We start from the raw sequence: 22,518 nt of genomic DNA on the forward strand, positions 1-22,518 counted from the left end.
AAGTACTACTACTTGTAACTTACTAGCGAATTGAGAAGAATTCTCTACCAGTGAAAGGACAATAATATATAAATGTACTAGTGCTATTTAAATACGCTTATTTTGGATACATTTTGATAAATATGTGGTCTAGCAGTAGTGATAGTGATGATGATGAAAATTAAAACTATCGTCTGTACAGAGAAAGAATAAACTTCCAGTTTAACACTGTATTTGAATAAAATGAACGTTTTAGGTGAAGCACAGTACAAGTGGAAGAACTTTTGATAGATATTGGCTATAGCTTAAAATATCCTACGAACAGAAATAAATCTCTCTCTGCTAAACAACATTTACTAACAACATTACATTGGCTTGGGATGGCAAAATCTTCGGTCTGTGGTAGCTGCAATAAATGATATAAAATTTCCTCAAATTGTTTGTTGGCCTGAAAATACTGAAAAAAACATATGCCAAGAAGGACATTCCTGGAATCATTAATGAGCAGAATATCTCTTACATACGTCCAACTTTTCCCCACAAAAGCTCCATGAACTTTTCCCAAGTCAAATATTTCCATCCAACCATTTATTTTGTCTTGTTTTTTCAGACTCTCGCTGAATCCACCGAAACAAATGTCTTTCCTACCTTCTATTTCCTTCAAAATGAATAACTTTGTTTCTCTTGACATCATTTTAACAATTCATGCAGAGTTTGCAATTTCGTAACAATTAAGTTTGGCGGCCGAATATCGGTATTAGCGGCATCTGATTCCTAATGACAGACCAAGGTAGGTATGTTAGACTCTCGTAGAACATACGCGAGGATCGCGGAAGAACAGAATGGGTGATAATAACGGAGTAATTTCCTATCATCAAAGAAATAAACTGAAAAATAACATCGTAGCATTAAAAAATTCACAGGAATATTAGTTCTTTCAATCTTTGCTGCATAAGTTACAGTAAAATACGATATTACGATAAATGAGGCAAGCATAATCTAATTCAACGAATGGAATACGAAGATAAACAGCTGATTCATGCTATGACGTAGTATGTTTATTGATATGTCGTCACTTGTAAAACTTGTAACAATTCACTGGTAATATACAAGAGACTATCAATCTTTTGTGGAACAGAAATGTACAACTCCATACATTACAAGAACCCACACTAGTAACTTGTAATGTACAAGACCATACTTTTGTGGAATAGGCCCCAGGGCCTCCAGAGTCAAGGTGTAGCAATTTCTATCGCCTCACAAAAAAGATTCTAGGTATAAAATGTTTCCATTGTTAAATGAAAGAAGCTACATCAAAAATGATTCGATGGTCATTATGTATGGCATGTTCTGCCACAGCATGTTCCATCACAGGTAGGATTGGCAATATTCTCAGACCATTTTTAAATCTAATATAGACAATTGTTTGCAATCTGTCAAAGATCCTATTGGTTTAAACTGTGCTGGAATATACGATTCTTTGCTCCTGTGAATAGGTTTATGTTGACCTACCATGTAGGAAGGTAGCAACGAGGTTTATAGAACATCACAGGCACTCATGTCTTTACCAGCCAGAGAAGTCTGCTGTGGCAGAACATACCATACATAATGACAAATCATTTTTGATGCAACTTCTGTCATTTATAAAGAAAAATATTTTATACCTAAAAATGTCATTTGCGAGGTGATAGAAATTGCTAATCACCCGAATAATTTTTACAAAGGTGGCAGTTATCTACCAAGTAGATCATGGATGGACATGATCAAGGTTGATCTAGTCACCCGAGGATTGACAGTGGATGATGTTCTCCATGACAAGTTGTATATGGACAGGAAGAAGTGGAAGAGACTCATTAACAGTACCTGGGGAAACTGGAAGTGTACAAAGATGAAGGTGATAAACATTTCAAAGCATTTTACTTGACATTTCAAGATACTCATACGATAATTAGTAATTTCTTCACTTTTGCCAACATATAATATTCGACTTTTCTTAGATCGAATTCTGATTCCGCTGGACTTGTGTAGATTATCACATATCCGAAGTTAATGATGTGCAATATGTCCAGTCATGTGTTCTTGGGTTGTCACCTGTTCTGGGGCATTTCAAGTCTGTTGGACATTTCCCATACAATCATTTTTTGCTCACATATGGTTCATATTATCACGTAGCTCCATATCATTGACGAGTTTACACTATGTAAACTATACTGTACATATATGCACACAATTTAAGTGATTCGATAGAATCTGAGGATGTTCTTGTAGAACGAAGCATGTTATTCTTTGTATATATAGTGGAACCTTGATTATCCGTTCCCGGAAAATACGTTTTCCCGGAATATGCGTTCAAATTATGTGGTCCCACGAGCATCGCAATTAAATCACGTTGTAAAACTCCCGCATTATCTGTTCCTTGAACAAACTATTTCCCGGATCAACCGTCCAGAAATTCGAGTCCCATCAATGCTAAATCCTTGATCAATCGTTTTTTAATAAAATGTATCTCACGAAAGGACAGCTACGGCATATTTATGGATCTTGGCGTTAATGCCCCGTCACCGCGATAATTAAAGCAAGTACTGTACCAGTACTGCAAAAGCGATCGGCGGTAAACTTGCATACGGAACCATCTTAGCATCGCATTCGGGTGGTATTGTTTAGAGAATCTCGGAATATCATAAAGCAGAGACTGGCCACAACAATTGCAAGGAGATACGATGCAATTCGACAGCTCTGCTTGAAGACTGAATGAGTTTCGTCAAACGTTCACACTTATAAAACGTCCATATTATGTCCAGGGTTAGATGTTTATATTTTACATTGCATCTAGTTAAATTTCGGAAAGACTACTTACATGTAAATTTTTAGCGAGGAGGTTATTTCTCTACATGCATTTCAAATAAGTTTTCATGATACAGACACGGTTAGGTTAGGAGACTCTTAAGAAGAAAGCTGAAGTGTCTGCCACAGAAAGCTCTGGAGTGACACAGTTTTTCTCCGAATCCAAGACTTTTTTTTCCTCAGTATCTCATGCGAAAACTCAAGGGTTATCTTGCATTCGCGGCCTAACCGTAAGTTAATAGATACCCCTGGCAAACACCACGGTAAATACGCTGCTTCTTTTCTCCCCCCGCACGCCCACGCATACACAAAACTAGCTGACAATAAACGACCGCCTCTATTATATATTGCTAGCCGCGACAATCGGGTGTACAGTGCCTGTGTGTAACGTCACTGGATCTCGGGAAATAGTGAAGAGAGTATGACGTTCCATTAGCAGCTACAAAAACCTATCTCAAATCTGCAGAATGGCATCAAAATATGCGAGCCTTCAAATTCTTAGAAAGGCCGGCTACTGAGTGGTAGAGTTATAACGCATCTATTGTACTGTCCTTGTGGCAGCCTCCTCATGGAGGAAGTTGTATTAACAATAAACGCTTAGTAAAATTAAGTTTCATAGACAGCAGGAACATTTTCGTGATGGATAGTCATATTGTGCCCGCAAATTTTCAACGGGTCCTCGTCGATATTACGATGCCAATTTTAAATTAATGGTTATTACACTCGGAAATGTACAATAATTGTGCAGCCGCAAGAAAACACGGCATAGGCCTAACTAAACCCAATATTTGGCGTTAGCGTGAAGACAAAGAGCTATAAAAATGCGTACTGTACAAAAAATTGCATTCAGTGGTCTGCAACAAGGACGCTTTAAAGAAGTCGAAGATGAAATTGTGAGGTATGTGCACAAAAAAAGGAAATGCGGAATGGCTATACCGTAGCGCAATAAACTCGCTCGTTGAATTTCAACATCTGCAATTAGGCATTTACAACGCTAGCCTCTGAATTTGGCCGAACCCGGCGAGGCGTGCTTGTAGCAGTAGCCGGTTATATCTGACGCTGCGTAAAATTAACAAGAATAATTTCCTGATGGCTCGTCGTATTGTAGAGACGCATGGAATAGGTATTGCCAACAAATTTTCAACGGGTTCTCTTCAGAATTATGATGCCAGTTTTAAGTTAATGTTCGTTAAACCTGCGGAAATAAAGAATAATTGTGCAGCCACAAAAAAATACAGCATGACAAAAGCCACTGTTCGACATCTAAAAGTAGTTAAAAATGCATAGGCCTACTGTGCAACACAGGCATTCATATGATTTTACGAAGTATTTTTTGAGCCTGATTTAAATTATTTGAAGGAAAAAGTGGGGTTCGGCAGAGAAATAGGTACCATATTTTTTCAGAATGAAATTAAACACACGTGTTCACGTTGTATCAGATTTCGAAAAATAACAAACAAGTAAGCCGTAGTGTGGATATCATCTAAGGAAACAGAAGTTTTGAACAAACTGATTGCCGTTTCATGCCAATTTTAACATGTATGGGATTTTTTTCCAACTTCTATACAAAATCGGATATAATGTAAATCCACTATAGCGAGTAAATGTTTAGTTGTTATGAATACTCGCTATAACTGACTTCTACTATATAGCTTCAGAGTATAATTTAAAGATAGAAGACAGGATAAAACTGTCTCACACTTGCTAGTATAATGATCTCTTTGGTAACAATATAATTTGAATTTCATGCCTCTAATAATTCAATCACAACTCCTTACAGTACACTTACCCAATTGAAATACCTGATTCTTATCATTACACTAAGACGATGGGCTCACCTAAAGCTAAGAGGGATTTGTTGATGTTCGATCCCTCACAGAATCTCTTTCCTTTGCCACCAGTGACTGCCCCTCGCTCTGAACCTGCCAAGTCAATCATCAGCAGCTTTGCTATCTTCACCTGGTTGCTCAACTTGTCAGCAATACGAATCATTACCTGCAAGCATAACATTCTGATATTTATCAAGCAAATTCAAGAAAAGTGGCATTTTAAATCAGCTCAATTCTACCATAAAGTTACTTACCTTCCCCGACACAAGTACCTTTCAGATCTGTTTCAAGCATACTTTATTCCCATTATAGGTGATGAAAAGGAACAATCAAATCATATACAGGGTGGTTGGAAACAATGGAACTGGGTATATGAGCATTAGATGGTTGGTCGGATGCCTAAAGCCGTTGTCATTTTATCATCTGCTGAGGTTAGCCAATCACTGTACTTTGCGGGTGAATTCAAATGAATGGGCGAGATTAAAAAGGAAGACTAATTTCTATGGCGCAATTGGAAGTTGAAGTTCACAGGGACTTTTAAAAGGATTCCTTCTTAAACTCAGCTCGTAACCAATTTGCTTTTGTAACATCAGGGAAATATGAAATTATCATAGAGGCAAAAAAAGATAGCCCATTTATTTTGTATTCACACAGTACTAAATGAAGAAATTAAGGACTAAAAAATGGTGGCCAGCTCATTTTAAATCTTTACAATCATCTGGCTTACAAAATAGAGGAACCAGGTTACGTTGCAGAGGAATCTTTATTTTTAATCTCAGCCATTCATCAATTTAGGTAGTTGTAGTTGACTCGTCTTCATGGTGGTGATTATTATAAGGAATGGTAATAGCTCTTTTTAAACAATCAGTTGAGAGATATGATCCTTCGAAGACTGAGTAGGACTATCGTAAATTCCTAAATTAATTTTTTGTGGACTCTCTATATTTCCAAAACCAGTGAGATAAAGAAGGAAAAAGATGCCAGTGACTTTAAATTGAGCAAGGAGCCAAAATGTCATTACCATTTGGTAATATATATTACAGTATGGTGACAAATATACATACAAATATGTAATGGTATGTTTTTCAATAAGTGTAATAGTTTTGTAGTAAAACAGTACAAATGGGTGATTTCTACGTTAACCAGAGAATCGACAGACAAAACATATTCATCTTTTATGTTCAATAGTGCAAATATATACCAAACTACTAATATTTTCAAGAAAAATAACCAACAATTAGTTTTTAAAACTAATAATATTTTCCAATTTCTATAATTCATTCACATACCATTTTTTAAATATATTTATTTGGGAAACCAAAACAGCGAGAAGCCAAATTACAGAGTTCCGCAAAGGAAAAATATATTTATAGTGCAGTAGCACAAGGCGAACAAAAAAGAGTGGAAAAACAATGAGGAAAAAACATCTAATGATAAAAATAGGGGAAAAAATTTTAAACTAACAAAATAACAAAACTGTAGAGACAACAATTAACAACAAAACAAAGGCAAAAGAAACAAGAAAAATTGAAGATTGAACGTAAAACGAAGAGAACTTATAGCTAGGCACAGCAAGATAAATACAGATATAACATGTAAGTAATGGTATAGTACAGTTAAAAAAAAAAAAAAAAATTAATATTGCATTGTGTACAAAAGAGGACAGCAATGAGAAGAGAAAAAGCAGAATATCAAGAAAATGAACTAGGTTTTAAGTTAAGGAAGAATTGATTATTAAAGTTGGCATACAATGAAAAAACGTCCAAGTTCCTGTCAGAAGATAGAGAGTTACGGAGGGTTGGTATGCGGATAAATAAACTTCTTCTTTGAACGAGAGGCGGGAATACGGAATATGAAGGGATGGATTAATCCTGGTTTTGCGAGTTGGAACATCTAAGGAAAAGAAGGATGCATGTTCGGGAGAACGAAATAGACCGTTAACAGCGTTATATAGGAATCTAAGGTCAGCTACTTTCCTGCGAATAGATAAAGGGCGAAGGTTTAACTTTTCCAGTATCTGATTACTGCTCAAGTTTCGACAATCAGATACTCTGGCTCTAACAATGGCACAGAAGAATGACTGCATGCGGTCAATGTGATTCAGATTAGCGGGTGAAGAGATAGACCAAATGGGAGACACGAATTCAATAATCGGTAGGATGCAAGATGCATAGTAGACTCGGAGGGCGTCAATATCGGTGATGTCAGAAAACCTATACAACAAACCGAGAAGTGACATTGGATACATATTCTCAATCAGGTGTCTACAGACTACAATGCAGTAGGCTATAAAATTACACACGTATGGCAAACAGGACATAGTTTTCCAATAAGAGACATGGAACATGTTAATGTTTCAAGATAGAATAGGTTCTGAGCCATGGCACAGTACATGGCAGACTTCAAGCATAGTTTTATATCAATTGACTGAGATCTAAGCAAACTGAAAGCGGATAATAATACCATGCTCAACATATTGGAGAACTGTTACATTCATTTAGAACAATACTTAAACCCTAACTATCATATTGTAATGGTTACAGCGTCCACCATGCCAAATTGCTACGGGCCGAGCTCGTCACCCATCTAAGCCTTATCTGGTAAAGATAAGATTTTGTAATTACAGAACAAACCAAACAAATTTTCAATGAGACAAGAATTTCAAATTTACAATTTTGTAATAGTAAATATAGCAGTGTGAGAAAATTGACTCTAACCATAGATTTTTGCATTTGCATCCGAAATCTCCACAGACTCACCTGAAAAACAGCATGAGATCGAGAAGACTCTGCATTGGCATCAGTAGGGTGCTGGGTGCGGTTACTGTTGCCCTTCTCTAACATGGCAAACAATTCTTCTGCGTTTGTGATACGGTGTATCTGAATTCCAGATACCACCGTCCCACTTGTACCATCTTCATGGATCTTGAGGGGGCCCGAAGGATTAATCAAATCATGGACTGTTTCATTGTATACCTGAAGAAGGAAAGAAATAGTTACTCAACCAAAATTATACAAATGTAAACAAGAACGTGACCTATATTTACATTTCTTACGTATCTTAAAACAAAAAAGAGAGAAATGCAATGACAGGTTAGAGTGGCTAGAAACCCATTCGCTTCAGGTTTGATGCTCCCTCGCGCTTGCCCTCAACCCGAGTAAGCCATCCGACCAAAACTACTGTGCACGGCTCTGAAATAAATGCCATAAATGGAACAGCAACTAGAATTTTCATGCATAGTTTTACATGCAGCGTTCAAAATAATTTTACTCGCCAACAATGACGTCAGAACAAAGATTTTGTGTGATAAATCACAAAACATACTGGTATAGTATAACCTCTAATTCGAAGTCATTGGGATGCAAAAATCGGACTTCAAATTACGGGATTTCTAATTAACCGCCAACTTGTAATTCAGAAATGCCATCCCTTGCCGCGTCACAAAAATTCCAAGACGCGTTACTGCATACAATTAATCCTGATTGATAGTTTAAACCTTTAAAATACCATGGAAAAAAAAAAAGTATTTCCAAATTCTATCCAACAAGGTGCATTTACAGTATTCCAAAAATGCACTTGGATAACTCACTGGCTTATATAACCTCACGCAACGAAAAGGAAAAACGCACAATTCAAAGACGAGGACAAATTATGCTGGCTCCTCTGTGCAAATGCTTTATTTTTTGGATTACTGTACTGTTTGATTTTTTAAATGCCTTGTACTTGCAAGAAAAGTACACGACGCCCTTAAAACATCCCGGATTATCGAACTTTCCTATGACGAGGGAAGCAGGTCTCGCTTCCGTGTGCATTGCAACCCCCACCCAAGTACGAATTAATAGCCGACAATTCTCTTCTTTAAAACCAAGTCTGTTTGCACTCGGCATTAAAAAAAATGCAGTTTCATCAGCATTGACAATATTGTTCGGCGAGTACAAATTTATTATATGAGCCACGCTTTTTTGCGGGTTCTGCTTCTCTGCACACTACCTGTCTGCTGAATACAACAGAATTATCATTCCATTTAAATTTAGCAAATACGAAGCACACTGTAGACACACCGACGTGAGTGAACAAGTGGAAAGCTACCTCTGCACGTTCCGGAAGAAGCGTTCTTCTATCATGACACTGATAAATTAAGAATTTAAATTAGTTGGTAAAATACTCTCTGGTTCTCTCTTCATTCATTCCCTTTTCCAGATTCTCTCTGGGTAGGGTAGTGTACCAAAGCCCTCCACCGTACTCAATCTTTCCACCATTCCTCTTCTAGTACTTTATTGCTATCGACTCCTCTATTTGCAATACAGTCCACAACAGAGCTCCTCCATATCATTCTAGGACGTCCCCAAGGCCTCTTTCCAGTCTCTGCATCCATGAATGTTCTCTTTGGTATTTTCTCTCCTGGCATTCTCCTCATGTGTCCAAACCATTTTATCTTTGCTATATCAATCTCTTCTTGAAGTTTACACACCCACGCTTCGTATTTCCCCATTTCATATTCTATCTCATCTTGTCTTTCCCTGTATGCTCTTAAGAGAACCTCATTTCAGATGCATGCATCTTACTTTGGTTCCGCTTAGTCACCGTCCAGGCTCCTGAAGCATAGGTCAGTATAGGTTTATAATAGGACGAGTATAAAACCTTCTTGCACTTCATTGGCACATCTTTGTTCCATACAATATCTCACACACTGGTAGAAACTTGCAGACTGCTGTATTCTTAAATCAATTTCTCCATCCAAATTTTCATCTTGTGATATCATGCTGCCCAAATATTTCAAATTTTTCACTACTTCAAGAGGTTCATTTCCCATTTTTATCACTCCCCAGGACTTTCTGTTAACTCTTGTCATGATCAAAGTCTTACTTTTCACAGTACTATTCATTCCAAAATTTCTTATCTCCTCATTCCATAAATCAACTTGTGTCCGTACTTCCTCTTATCTCCCCAAACTACACTGTCATCAGCAAAGAGCATAGACTTTCCTTGTTCGTCCATCATCATCTTGATATGTAGAATTCTATCCATGATGATAATGAAGAGCAAGGGAGACAATACACTTCCCTGTCTTAAGCCTGTCTCAACACTGATCCATTCAGTTTAACCCACTTTGGTTCTAACACAGCTTTTGCAATTTTGATACAATGCTATTACCAACTGCATTGTTTCATTCCCAATCTGTGCCTCTGTCAATGTTTTCCATACCAAATTCCTTGGGACACTGTCATATGCCTTTTCAATATCTAGAAACGGTACTACCATGTCCTTTCCATATTCCCAATACCTTTCCACCATTTAACGCAATGAAAATGTTGGGTCAAATGTGAACCTGCCTCTTCTGAATCCATAATGGTGTTCTGCCAATTTTCCCTCTACTCTGTCTCTTATTCGTCTATCCAAGATTCTTTCAAGGATCTTAGCAGTATGAGGTATCAGTGTCACTCCTAATTTTTACATTGCTTCCAGTCTCCTTTGTTGAAAATTTGTATAATGACCCCTTTCGTTCACTCTTTTGGAACAGTCTTTTCTCTCCATATCACTCCGAAGAGTATACAGCCACTGTAGACCAACTACTCCTGCTGCTATGATCATTTCTATGGTGACCTTGTCAATTCCAGCAGCCTTGCCTCATTTCATTCTTTTAGTGGCCCACTCAGTCTCTGCCACAGGCACCTCATTTTCCTTATATTCCATCTGCACTAAATCTAGTTCTTCAATTTCTCCTTGTACCGAGGTATTTTGCACGTTGTAAAGCTTTTCAAAGTATTTACCCCACCTCTGCAATATATCCTGCTTCTGTGTCATCAGTTCCTCCTGTTCATTTTTAATGAAGTTAGCACCTTCTCCTGTGTTTTTCTTCTTTTTAACCCACTGGAATAAAATCTTCGTTTCCGATTGCATCTTTTTGCAGAGATTCATTTCTTTTTCTAATTTTGAACCACCTTGGAGCACTTCTTTCAGTGCCTGTACTCTGGTTTGCATTTTGTTCTGTTTCTCAACCAACTTTCCCAAGCTTGTTTTCTCCTTTTAACTATATCTTGGACCCTGTCATTCCACAAGGGCGTTCTTTAAAATGTAAAGGCAGTTCCGAATCAGAAGTCAATTTCAGTAATGGGACCGACATTGTTCTTCAAATTACGAATTATCCATATTTCAAAATAAACAAAATAAATAACATGCAAAACCGTACCTCATATTTCCAGGAACGAGAGCTTCTTCGAATTAAGCAGGGTTTTGAATTATCATCAATGTCCCACTCCAGTCGCCCAGGTATGGTTAACAAGCCTCCTCCACTCCTTTCTGTCCTTCCACTTTTCCTGCTCCATTATTTCTGCCACATCAATCCAGCTTCTCTAGTGTCTTTCCAAATCTGATCCATCAAACGACCTTCTCAGTCTTCCAACTGGTCTCTTTCCCTTAACTTCTCTTTCTAATTCCCTTCTTGCTACCCGTTCCTTTCCCATTATTTTTACATGTCCAAAAAATTTTAGTTTGCTTTCTGTATGTTCTGTACTGAAGGTTCTATATTTAGCTCTTCTCTGATTTTAATATTTTGGATTCTATACCTTGTCTTTTAAACCAATGTTCTTAGAAATTTCATTTCTACCGCTTGGATCTTACTATCTTGTCTCTTATTAGTAACCAGGGTTTGATTTAACCGATTTCAAATTATCAAGGTTCTACTGTATATGTAGAGGCACTTCACACTTTGAGGTCTCAATATATGTATCTTTGCTCTAATATAATCGGATGCGAGGCTTACGAACCTGGGATATCAGAATCCAGAGGACAAAGTAGGCCGTAATTTCATCCTCATTACTCGTCAAACCACTTGTCATAATCTATTCTTTTTTTCGTATCTGAGCCCGATAATTGTTTCGTAGTGCAAATATTTCTTTCCTGCGCAATCGGTAAAACAACAGATCCATGAACTCCAAAAACACAGACCAATCCAATACAGAAATATGTAAATATTTGTCTCTCAGTTTACCCGACACCCCTGGAGAGCCTGTAAAGTGATGAATAATTGGTCGCTTATGACTTATTAACCCACACCCAGTCTCAGTTTGCTTTCGCAAGCGGGACTTCGGGTACAATTTCATAGTCACTCGTATCAGATGAACTGTCACTTTCACTTAAAAACTCTTCAACATTATCAGTCGCCATCATTGTCCTCCAAATTACTGTATAAAATACAGTAGAAGTCTGTTATGAGAAGTCATAACGGCAAAAAATTTACTCGCTATAATGGAATGTCGTTATACCCGATTTTTTGTAAAAGTTGGGAAAACCCCCATACACATTAAAATCAGTATGAAACGACGATCAGTATGTTCAAAACGTACATTTTCGTGGATAATATCCACACTACGGCTTACTTGTTTGTTATTTTTCGAAATACGATACTATGTGAAAGTGAATGTTTAATTTCATTCTGAAAAAATTATAGTGCCGTATTTCTCTGAATCCAAGATAACCCCCACTTTTCCCTTCCAAAAATGTAAATGTCTTAAAAATTGCTTTGTAAAATCACATAAATGCCTTTCTTATATAGTATGCACTTTAAGACTATTTTTAGACACCCAACATTGGGCAGATATGAGTTTGTACGGGGAGGCCTAGACCTGCGGTTATGTAGTATTTTTAAAATTTTGGAAGACTAATGGAGACTTTTATTCCGCGGTAGAATAACACCCTGCCTGTTGGTGGGGGGCGGTACTACCACTTCTACGTAATACTGACTTTTAAATCATTTTCCTGAAAGAAAAACACGTGGCTACATTAGATTTTTGCCTTTCCCTGAGAGCTGGAAGGCGGGGGAGGGGGGCAGCGGCTATACCAACTCCATGCATCTCTACAATACGAAGAACCATCAGGAAAATATTCCTGTTTACTATATAACTGTTACGTTCACTCAGCGTCAGATATAACTGGCTGCCGCTACACGCATGTCTCACTTGCCGAGTTCGGCCAACTTCAGCAGCTAGCTATGTATGTGCCTAATTGTGGACGTTGAAGTTCAACGAACAAGTTTATTGCGCTGCAGTATGGCGATTCCGCCCTTGCATTTTAAGTACACATTTCTCACATTCATCTTCTACCTCTAAAGCGTCCATGTTGCGGACCATTGCATTTTTTGTGCAGTATGCATATTTAAGCTATTTTTGTCCTCACGCTAACAACAAATATTGGCTTTAGTTAGGCCTATGCCATATTTTCTTGCGGCTGCACAATTATTCCACATTTCTGAGTGTTGAATAACTACTTACTTAAATTGGCATCGTAATATCAACGAGAACCCGTTGAAAATTTGCCGGCAATACCTGTTCCACGTATCTTTACAATATGACGAACCATCGCAAAAATATTCCTGCTATTCTATCAAACTTAATTTTACTAAGCATCAGGTACAGTAGACACGTAACTCTGCTACTGAGTAGCCGTGGCCTTTCTAAGAATTTGAAAGACCCCATTTCTTTATGCCATTCTGCAGATTTGAGAAATGATTACGTAGAGGCTAATAGAATGTCATTCACTCTTCAATATTTCCCGAGATCCAGTGACGTTACACGTTGGCACTGTGACAAACGGTCGCCACAGCTAGCGATGTAAAATAAATAAAGAGACGATGGTTTACTGTCAACGAGTTTTGTATGCGTGCGCACAGGGGTGAAAAGAAGTAGCGTGGTTACTGCAGTAGTTGCCAGTGGTGTTCATTACTGTTAGCCTGCAAATGCAAGACGACCCTTGATTTTTCACGAGATTCTGAGAAAACGATTGCCGTCTTGGACAATTAAAAATAGGAAAGAATTTCCAATCAATACTTGTTTATTGCTTATATTAAGCTACAGGACCGGTTTCGACCCCATATACAAGGTCATCTTCAGCTGAACCATGAATACATATTTATATGATGAAGCTTTGAAGAAATTGCATTGTCAAAGGAATGTCATATGATGATGTGCATTTAGTCATATACAAATGGGGCATGTCTTAACGTGAATTGGCATATATGTCAGTATGTACAATATTGCAACTGTATGTCTAAAATATTATGTTGAGGTCCTAAAATTAGTGTATAAAACATATCTTCACTTAAACTAACTTACATATATATATATGTACAGGATAAAATACAATATAATACAATATATACACTACAAGCTCGCACGTCAAACGCAACTCGGCTACACCAACAATAATAAATAACACCATTGCACAGCTACAAATGGGAAAGGAGCCATTACTTTGAACCCAATTTTACGGACGCCACAGGACAACAAGATTTGATTCTAACATAAGGCAACATACATAGCAGAGCTGAACATATTTTAGCCGAATTTTATCCATACATCTGGCAACTTTTTTAAAAATTGGGAAATGTTTTATCCCACATGAAGACTAAATCTTTTACTCATGCAATTTTACAACCATATCTTTTAAACTCCAAGAACAGCAGCTGAGTGTACAACTGCAAATGGGACTTAAATACGAGAGTTGATGAATTGACCAACAAGCAAGACACGAATGTTCATGTGCACGAAATGTTTTTTATATATTGTATTTTATCCTGTATATATATATGTTAGTTGAAGATATGTTTTATACACTAATTTTAGGACCTCAACATAATATTTTAGACATACAGTTGCAATATTGTACATACTGACATATATGCCAATTCACGTTAAGACATGCCCCATTTGTATATGACTAAATGCACATCATCATATGGCATTCCTTTGACAATGCAATTTAATCAAAGCTTCATCATATAAATATGTATTCATGGTTCAGCTGAAGATGATCTTGTATATGGGGTCGAAACCGGTCCTGTAGCTTAATATACGCAATAAACAAGTATTGATTGGTGGAAATTCTTTCCTATTTTTAATTGTGTAATTCGTCAATACGGAAATGAAGATTATAGATTACGATGCCGTCTTGGATTCGGAAAAATATGGTATCAATCCAGAGGCTTCTGTGGCAAACATTTCAGTTTTCTTCAAACGGCATCACCTAACCTAACCGTATCTGTATCATGAAAAACATATTTCAAACGCATGTAGAAAAATTATAACTTCCGTGCTAAAATTTACATGGGAATAGCCTTTCCAAAATTTAACTGAACACAAGAAAATATAAACTATCCTCTGAAATCAGTGATGTACTCTGTCCTATCTTGAGGTGTATCACATTCTTAGTTAATTTTAATATACAACATTAAAATTAAGAGATCGTTTACTTCAGCTTTTATTTTTAACGAGTTAATAACTGCTATCGGCTACGTTATTTAAGCATTTATTACGAAAACGTTTTATGCTCTTTCATTTCGAATTTTCTTTAGAGAATAGAAGTCGACAGGTATTACTAATCGACTGCAACACCTCCTTCGAATGTCGATGAGAGCTTGCAAATGCAGACAGCGAGAAAACTATACTGTACCGAAGATGATCAATCGCATTTTGTGACAAACATGCCAGTTTTCTTATCGTCCAACTCATTGGTTGAAAGGTCAGCGTTAAGGCCTTTGGTTCAGAAGGTCCTGCGTTCGATTCCAGGAGGGATCAGGGATTTTAATCCCGTCTAACTCTTCTGGCCCGGGGACTGTGTTTGTGTTTGTCCCAACGCCGGGGGGGGCAGACTACCTAGTGCTAATGAACACGTACAAAGCCATTATTAGGGCTAAATTTTACTATGGCGTTATACAATTCCGGAAGAATGTCTTCACTCAGAATCCTTGATTGCATCCGGTCCACAGCTCTTGGAACTGCTCTAGGAGCCTTCCGCACAAGTCCAGTAGCCAGTATTCAAATAGAAGCACATGATCCACCACTCAATTAGACGTAGACAACTAAGTTTGACCTATGCACTCAAGGTAGTAACTATGAGTGAATCAAGAATTAAGTTGTATGCTTTTCCTAACAAGCATCAAGGTACACACACTAAATCAGGATCATAACCACAGCCCTTCAATGTCAGAATAACTAAGTTCCTTGAAGAATTAAATTTAAATATCCCTCCAATTCTCCAAGACCACTCTCTTAATGTCCCACCATGGACTATTACCATTCCAACAATTAACTTCGAAGCACATTTTGAAAACCAGCACCTGCAATAACACCGTGATTTTTTCCAATTCAAAAAGTGCATTAAACGCAATAGAAAGTCCATCATCAAAACAAGAAATACAACTGTTGTTTAACAACATTATGAAAGAAGGCAAACAAGTCATCCTTTTGTGGGTACCCTCACACAGAGGTATTCCAGGCAATGAATCTGCTGATCAGACAGCTAAAGACTCTACATACCTTCCGCTAGGCAATCTAACAATAGCTACCCCTCATACTGACGTTTCCTCTGCTAAAACGAAATTATACCAAGAGTGGAAAATAAAATGGCTTCGAACAGCGAACTCCATCAAGTAACAACAGAATCTACAGTACAACACTATCTTCACAGGCAAGATCAAGTCCTAATATCTAGAATACAGATCAGCCACTCCAAGATAAGTCACAGCTACCTCCTTGAAAAGAAACTGCCTCCCATCCGTACAACATGCAATAGTATTGTGAGTGAAGCACATCATTACAGACTGTTCACTATACAACCAATGGCACCAGTACCACGGTATACCTAAGAATATTCACTGTGCAAACAAATTTTAAAGTTTTTCAAAGACACTGGTCTGTATTCAAAAATTTAACTGTTCAGTTTAAAATACCAAAATATTTTACAATCCTTTCATTCTTCACTGTACTGCAATTTAATGTGAATACAGTTAGAATTCACGATAAGACCTTAGGGTTAAAGTGACTCAAAACTAAGCTTAATAAAAAAAGAATAACATTGATGGAAAAGTGTTGAGATGTTTGTTTTCAATATGAATCTTTGAAAAAGTTGAAAGAGCAAAAGTGAGAAAATTGATTAGAGCTGAGTTGTAGATGGGAGGAGGAAGAGAAGGGAAGTATAGTGTAGACTGAGGTGGGGCTGAGGGATGTGGAATGGTGGGCAATTGCTGGAGGGAATTTGGAGAAAAATAAATAAGGGCATTTAGATTACTGAAATTCCTTTTATTGAAAATAGGAATTAATAGATCAAATGAGTTTTTTCTGACATCCCGTTAAGATTGAAATTGGGATTAAAGTATGGATCCAGGTGGATTTTCAAAGACATTGAGCAGAAAGCCCTTATTAAACATTTTTGAAAATTTTCATACCTTGAACAATATTCGTGAATTTACGGTTTGAGTCCATCGTATGTTTTCCCATAACTGAAAATCTATTACATTTACATGAATTTACATATTCTAAGGACCTTGTGTCAAAGGTTCTACCTCTCCGGCCGATATAGTTGGACGGGCAGCTACTGCATTTAAAAACACAAACACCTGATCTATAGAATTTATTATTACTATTATTAACCGAGTTTGTGTTGCGTAGAATAGATGCATTATTTTTGTCTGTCTTAAGATGTTTTTTGAAAAATTTAGAAATGTTAGTTATAATGGATGAGAACTTAGTCGACGCTACCACCACCCTTTCAAACTTAAACACACGATCTATATATCAAATTCACTCTAGAATCAGAAACTGAACATGCAATCAAATTTTTAGGCTTAACAATCTCAGGACTAATTTTCTTAGCTACAAAATTTATAAAAATCTACACAAACCACAAAATCAAACATCACGACTCTTTACATCCACAAGTCCGCAAACGTGCTGCATACTACAGCATGGTTCATCGTGCATTCAATATCCCAATGTTAAAAAAGATTTTATACATATATTAAACACCATCAGAAACATAGCCAAGGCTAACGGATATGATAAACATTTCACAGAAGGAATAATAAATAAATTCAGACACTGACTTTCCACTACCATCACTAAAGAAAAAACGAATAAAAATTTATTTTTCACTTTCACTTAAAAATCCACAGATACACCAGATTTCTTGGATGTTACTCAGAAGGTATACAATACTTAAATAATTTAGACATTAGCCAGTAACTTTCTTCTTTTATTTCTGTTTATGTTAGTAAAGGTTTTTATGTCTAGAGCCCGTATTTCCATACAATATCAAATCTCAAAATATGCAAGGTTCATGCGCTATCAAATGATGGTACACGCACAATAAACTGGAAAATATGCACTCTAAAAATTCAGTTCAACGCTGTTATATTTTCACTTCCTTTTGAAATATTGTACAACTAATTTCTCCACGTTTTCCTCAATTAAGTTCATTCATTTATCTGACAACATTTCTCAACACAGGAAATTATCTTTCTATGTCACAAAAAGTGACAGGTTCAGACCTACATGAAGACATTTAGAACAAAGTATATCTGAAGTTATCTCTTTTTGAAAATTAACTTAGAAATTCCTTACCTCAGTCCATTTAGACACTAGGACTTTTGCAGACTTAACAAGTGGCATGACACCAACATTTAACAGCACAGTCCAACACTAAATTGCAATTTGAAGCATGTAAGCATGCTGCTTTCCAACTCCCTTCTTTTCTCAATTATTTTGGCCTCAGACATGTGTACCATGACAGTTCAGAGTTCGGGGTAGGAAATTAAAGGAAAACAAAACAGGATTCATTGCAAAAAAAAAAAAAAGGCTCGTAAGCTGCTATCTCAGTAAAGCGCCGTCACAGTAGTGTGATTCGAGTTTTGATTTCTTCGTCCAACATAGGGATCAGCTTTTACTGGACACATTTCTAAGGATTAGAGCGGTCGTCGCAGGGTCTTCCCGCTTATGTCAATGTTTACTCAAGCACCAGACAAAGTGCTTGGCTAACTGGATTATAGGACCTAACTTTGAAATACATTTTCTTTCTCTCAATAATATACAAATAACGTGAACTACCTCACTCCTCATCTGCCTAGTACGCCTCATTTTGTTGCTACCATTGGTTTTTGGGGTTTCCTTATAACTGCATAACCTTTGGTGGTGCTATTTGAGGATCCAACCAGCCTCTGGGCTGATGACTTGACAGACAGACAGACAGACAGACAGACAGACAGACAGACAGACAGACGTTCCCAAATTCTGTAAACCCATGACAAAAAAAAGGCACTATCATGCAAGTTACCATAATATATGCAACAAACTCAGAAGAAAAGTCATAATCCAATATAAATGTTGAATTACTCGACATTAATTCCAAATTGTCAATATGCATTATGCATGAATTTTCTCCCAAAAAGGCCAAAACATGCAAATATGCCCGGAAAGATTATGGTTGTTTGAAAATGATTAGTCATAAAACAAGTATTTGCAAAGTTTCATAAGTGTAACCAGCTTATTTAGGAACATGCATTTGCATGGAAATCCAGGCTCTAGTTATGTCATATGCTAAACAAATAGTCCTCCTTGGAATGAACACTCACCTCTAAGTAAGATATACTCAGGTCGAAGTCCTTGTCGTCCTTCATGCGCCCCATGGCAGCATAGAGCTCCACCATAGTAAGGTACGATATGCCAGGATACGATTTGTTACCCAGCATTGTGAACGTTTTACCAGCACCCGTTGCACCGTACACAAACACTAAAACAACAACAAATAGTCACAACTTATAAATCTCTTTTTCTCCCATACTGGCATCAACTCAATTAAGGTTAGGTTGAATGGAGAATCCCACCTTCCAATACTTACTTGTTTTTTATTGCGAGTCTCTGTATTTACATAACAATCCAGCTTAAAATCTAATTACAACATTAAAATGTACACGATTAATTCCTAATGTAGAACATCTTCAGCTGAAAAAGATACAAAAATTGGCATAAAAACACTTATCGTAAGATAAAATGTTCCTTCATTTTGGGTTAAAACCTCAACAAGTCAATGTTAGAGTTGCAGATAAAATATGATGTAAGGGATCTCCTTTCTTCAAAAGCTGGAGAAGTATGCACATACATGGACTAGCAATAAAACACAACTAAGTATTGGAAGGTGGGATTCTCCAGTCAACCTAACCTTAGTTGAACAAACAGTCTGTTATATACAGAATGGAACGACAGAGCCGAAACAGGAAGGATATGAAAGGGGATAATAGTGAAAGGGGCTGAACAGTCACAAGAATAATAAACTGTATTAATAGCAGACATGGTAAGCTTTTGAGATTTTGCCATAACACAGTAAGAATTTTCTACTCCTCTTCAGAAGAGAAACATTTATGTCCACAATGAAGACCTCTAACAATGACTGTTGGAACTTGTAAATAGAGTAGAACCTCAACTCTCCGTTTTTCAAGGAACAATGAGAATAAAACTTACAAAATCAAAATCTCTTTATTTGCAAATGAGGTGTCTACCTCGGTTGCAAATGGTACACTAAAATAAATTATTGTCAAGCACTAAATATTAAATTAACAAGAAGAAAATTTTCCTATATTATAATATTATACAATTTACGCTAACAATGTTTTCCATTAAACACACAGCTCATCCTTAATAAATTTATATTGTTTACAAAATTCTACTTATAATATGTCCTGTACTACTTACAAATATAGTCAACTTCAAATGATACTATACAACTGGTATAAGATTAATATTTACATTGCATTTATTTACTTATTTACTTTTTTTTTTTTTTACCCGTTCTGGAACCTAAGTAGCATAACGACCTGCTCCGTCTTAACCAGAGCCCCTTTTGCCACCACTTTTCAGAGTTCCTGAAGGGTCTTCACAGCTACCGTAGCGGTCCCAGAGCCCTCAAAGTCCCCACTGTACTTCACCCCTACAGGCAGTCCCCTACTTTGACTGTCCAAACTCCTTAGACCAGGGGATGGAATTAATTTTTTCACACACATTTTTTTTATTTACAATAACCTGCGCTGCTCGAATGCCCTCTAACACTTCATTTATTTTCTCTGTTGCTGTTTATTCTCTTCTTGAATATCTGTACAGATTTTGGAAAAGGATCAAACACTACCCCTGGTAAACTGTTCCACACCTTCACACCCTTCCCAATGAATGAAAATTTACCCCAATCGCTTCAGCTAAAATTCCTTCTAATTTTATATTTGTGGTCAGTCCTGCCGATATAATTATTTTCCAACTGAAGCCTCTCACGGATATCTCCCCATGCTGCTTCTCTGGTATAGGCTCTATATAATCCTATAAATCTAGTTTTCTCCCTTCTCTTACTTAAAGTTTCCCACACAAGTTCCTTTAACATTTCTGATACACTACTCTTTCTCCTGAAATCCCCTGTTACAATCCCCTGTTGCTGCTTTCCTCTGCACACTATCTATTTCTTTTATTAGGTATTCTTGGTGAGGATCCCAAACACTGTTTGCATATTCCAATAATGGACAAACCATACTCAAGTAACTTTTATCTTTTAATTCTTTGTTGCATCCTTTAAGTAGCCACATTATGACACGTAACGATCTGTATGCTTTCCCAAAAATGTCATCAAATGACCCTTCGAGTGCAAATTACTTTCAAATCTCACACCTAAGTATTTGCACTTGCCATCTTTTGGGATAACTACCTCATCCAAAGTATATTCAAATTCAGTTTTAAAGCTCCTGTTTGTAAAAGTTGTAACAGTTGATTTGCCTCCATTAACCTTCATATTATTTTCCTCAACCCATTGTTGGATACTTTCAAGGTCCCTTTGTAATTCTGAACAATCCTCAATGTTGTTTATTTCCCTATAAACAATAATGTCATCTGCATACAATCTTATTTTTGATGTTATATTGTTCCCTAAATCATTTGCGTATATTAAGAAAAGTAACGGACCGATTATACTACCCTGTGCAATTCCCTTCCAAACTTTCTCTTCCTGAGATACATTATTTCCTACTTTGACTTTCTAAACCCTGAACAGGAAAAGTGAAAACCCGAAAATGAATGAAAACCAACAATTTGGCTAAACATCACAAAAATGACATGTATATCACAATTTTACAAAAAATCTTAAACCAAACCCAACTAAAGCCCCAATGAGCCTTTGCCTGCCAAGCGACCGCTGCTCAGCCCGAAGGCCTGCAGATTACGTGGTCAGTGTGATGAATCCTCTCGGCCGATATTCATGGCTCTCTAGATCGGTGTTGCATTCTCACCATTACATAGCTCCTCAATTAAAGGTAATCACATAGGCTGAGTGGACCTGGAACCAGCCCTTATATCCGGGTAAAATTGCCTGACCTGGTCGGAACCAAACCCGGGTCCTCTGGATGAGAGTCAGGCATGTTAGAGTGCGAAACCGCATTAATTACCGGTACACAAATTTAGTATCTCGATATTCTATATTGAATTTTACAGGGAATCATCGTCACTTTCCCGTGAAAACTTTCAGCTCGGCAACTTTGATTAGCCAAACTTTTCGAAAAATCTAATAACGCCAAGCCAAACGACGAACGACCACAAGTAGTTTTTAATTCTCTCATCTAATAAAATAAAGCACATTACATACAAAAGCTCCCGACATCATGGTGAAATCCCTTCTTTTCTTAACCTTCCATTGTAATTTGGTTCCGGTATACTGTCCTGGAAATCTTGTACCGCGTAAATTAAGCCATTGTCTACTTTTAAAGGTTATGTTGAACTCTAAAACATGGTTTCGAATGTAAGTATTGATTCTCAATTAAATTCTGCCCATCAGTAACGCAATCAAATTGGAAAGAGAAAAAAAATATCATCAAAACTTCAGAAATTATGGTTATTAGTGATCTTCAGGTCATCTGGAAAGCGCGCTCGCTGCACATCAGTACGAGTTTGAAATTAGACTAACCATTTAAATGTAACGTGCGCAAATAAAGCGGCTGCTCTTTTTGGTATTTTAACACGAAAACGTAAAATTCCCAGTCTTACATTTGGACCAAAACAGTAAAAGGCAA

At 37.0% G+C, this 22,518-nt stretch overlaps 1 protein-coding gene across 1 annotated transcript in view; it reads right to left on the reverse strand.

The window, feature by feature from the left end:
* LOC136884407 (uncharacterized) overlaps window positions 1–22,518 on the reverse strand; it is a 125,217-nt gene that overhangs the window by 70,601 nt on the left and 32,098 nt on the right. The window contains exons 4-6 of the mRNA XM_067156543.2: window positions 19,054–19,211; window positions 7,412–7,627; window positions 4,662–4,818 (exon numbers count right to left, since the gene is read on the reverse strand). Coding sequence (XP_067012644.2) covers window positions 4,662–4,818; window positions 7,412–7,627; window positions 19,054–19,211 — 531 coding nt within the window. The remainder of the gene's footprint in view (window positions 1–4,661; window positions 4,819–7,411; window positions 7,628–19,053; window positions 19,212–22,518) is intronic.

This window comes from Anabrus simplex, chromosome 12, assembly GCF_040414725.1.
Source record: "Anabrus simplex isolate iqAnaSimp1 chromosome 12, ASM4041472v1, whole genome shotgun sequence".
NCBI lineage: Eukaryota > Metazoa > Arthropoda > Insecta > Orthoptera > Tettigoniidae > Anabrus > Anabrus simplex.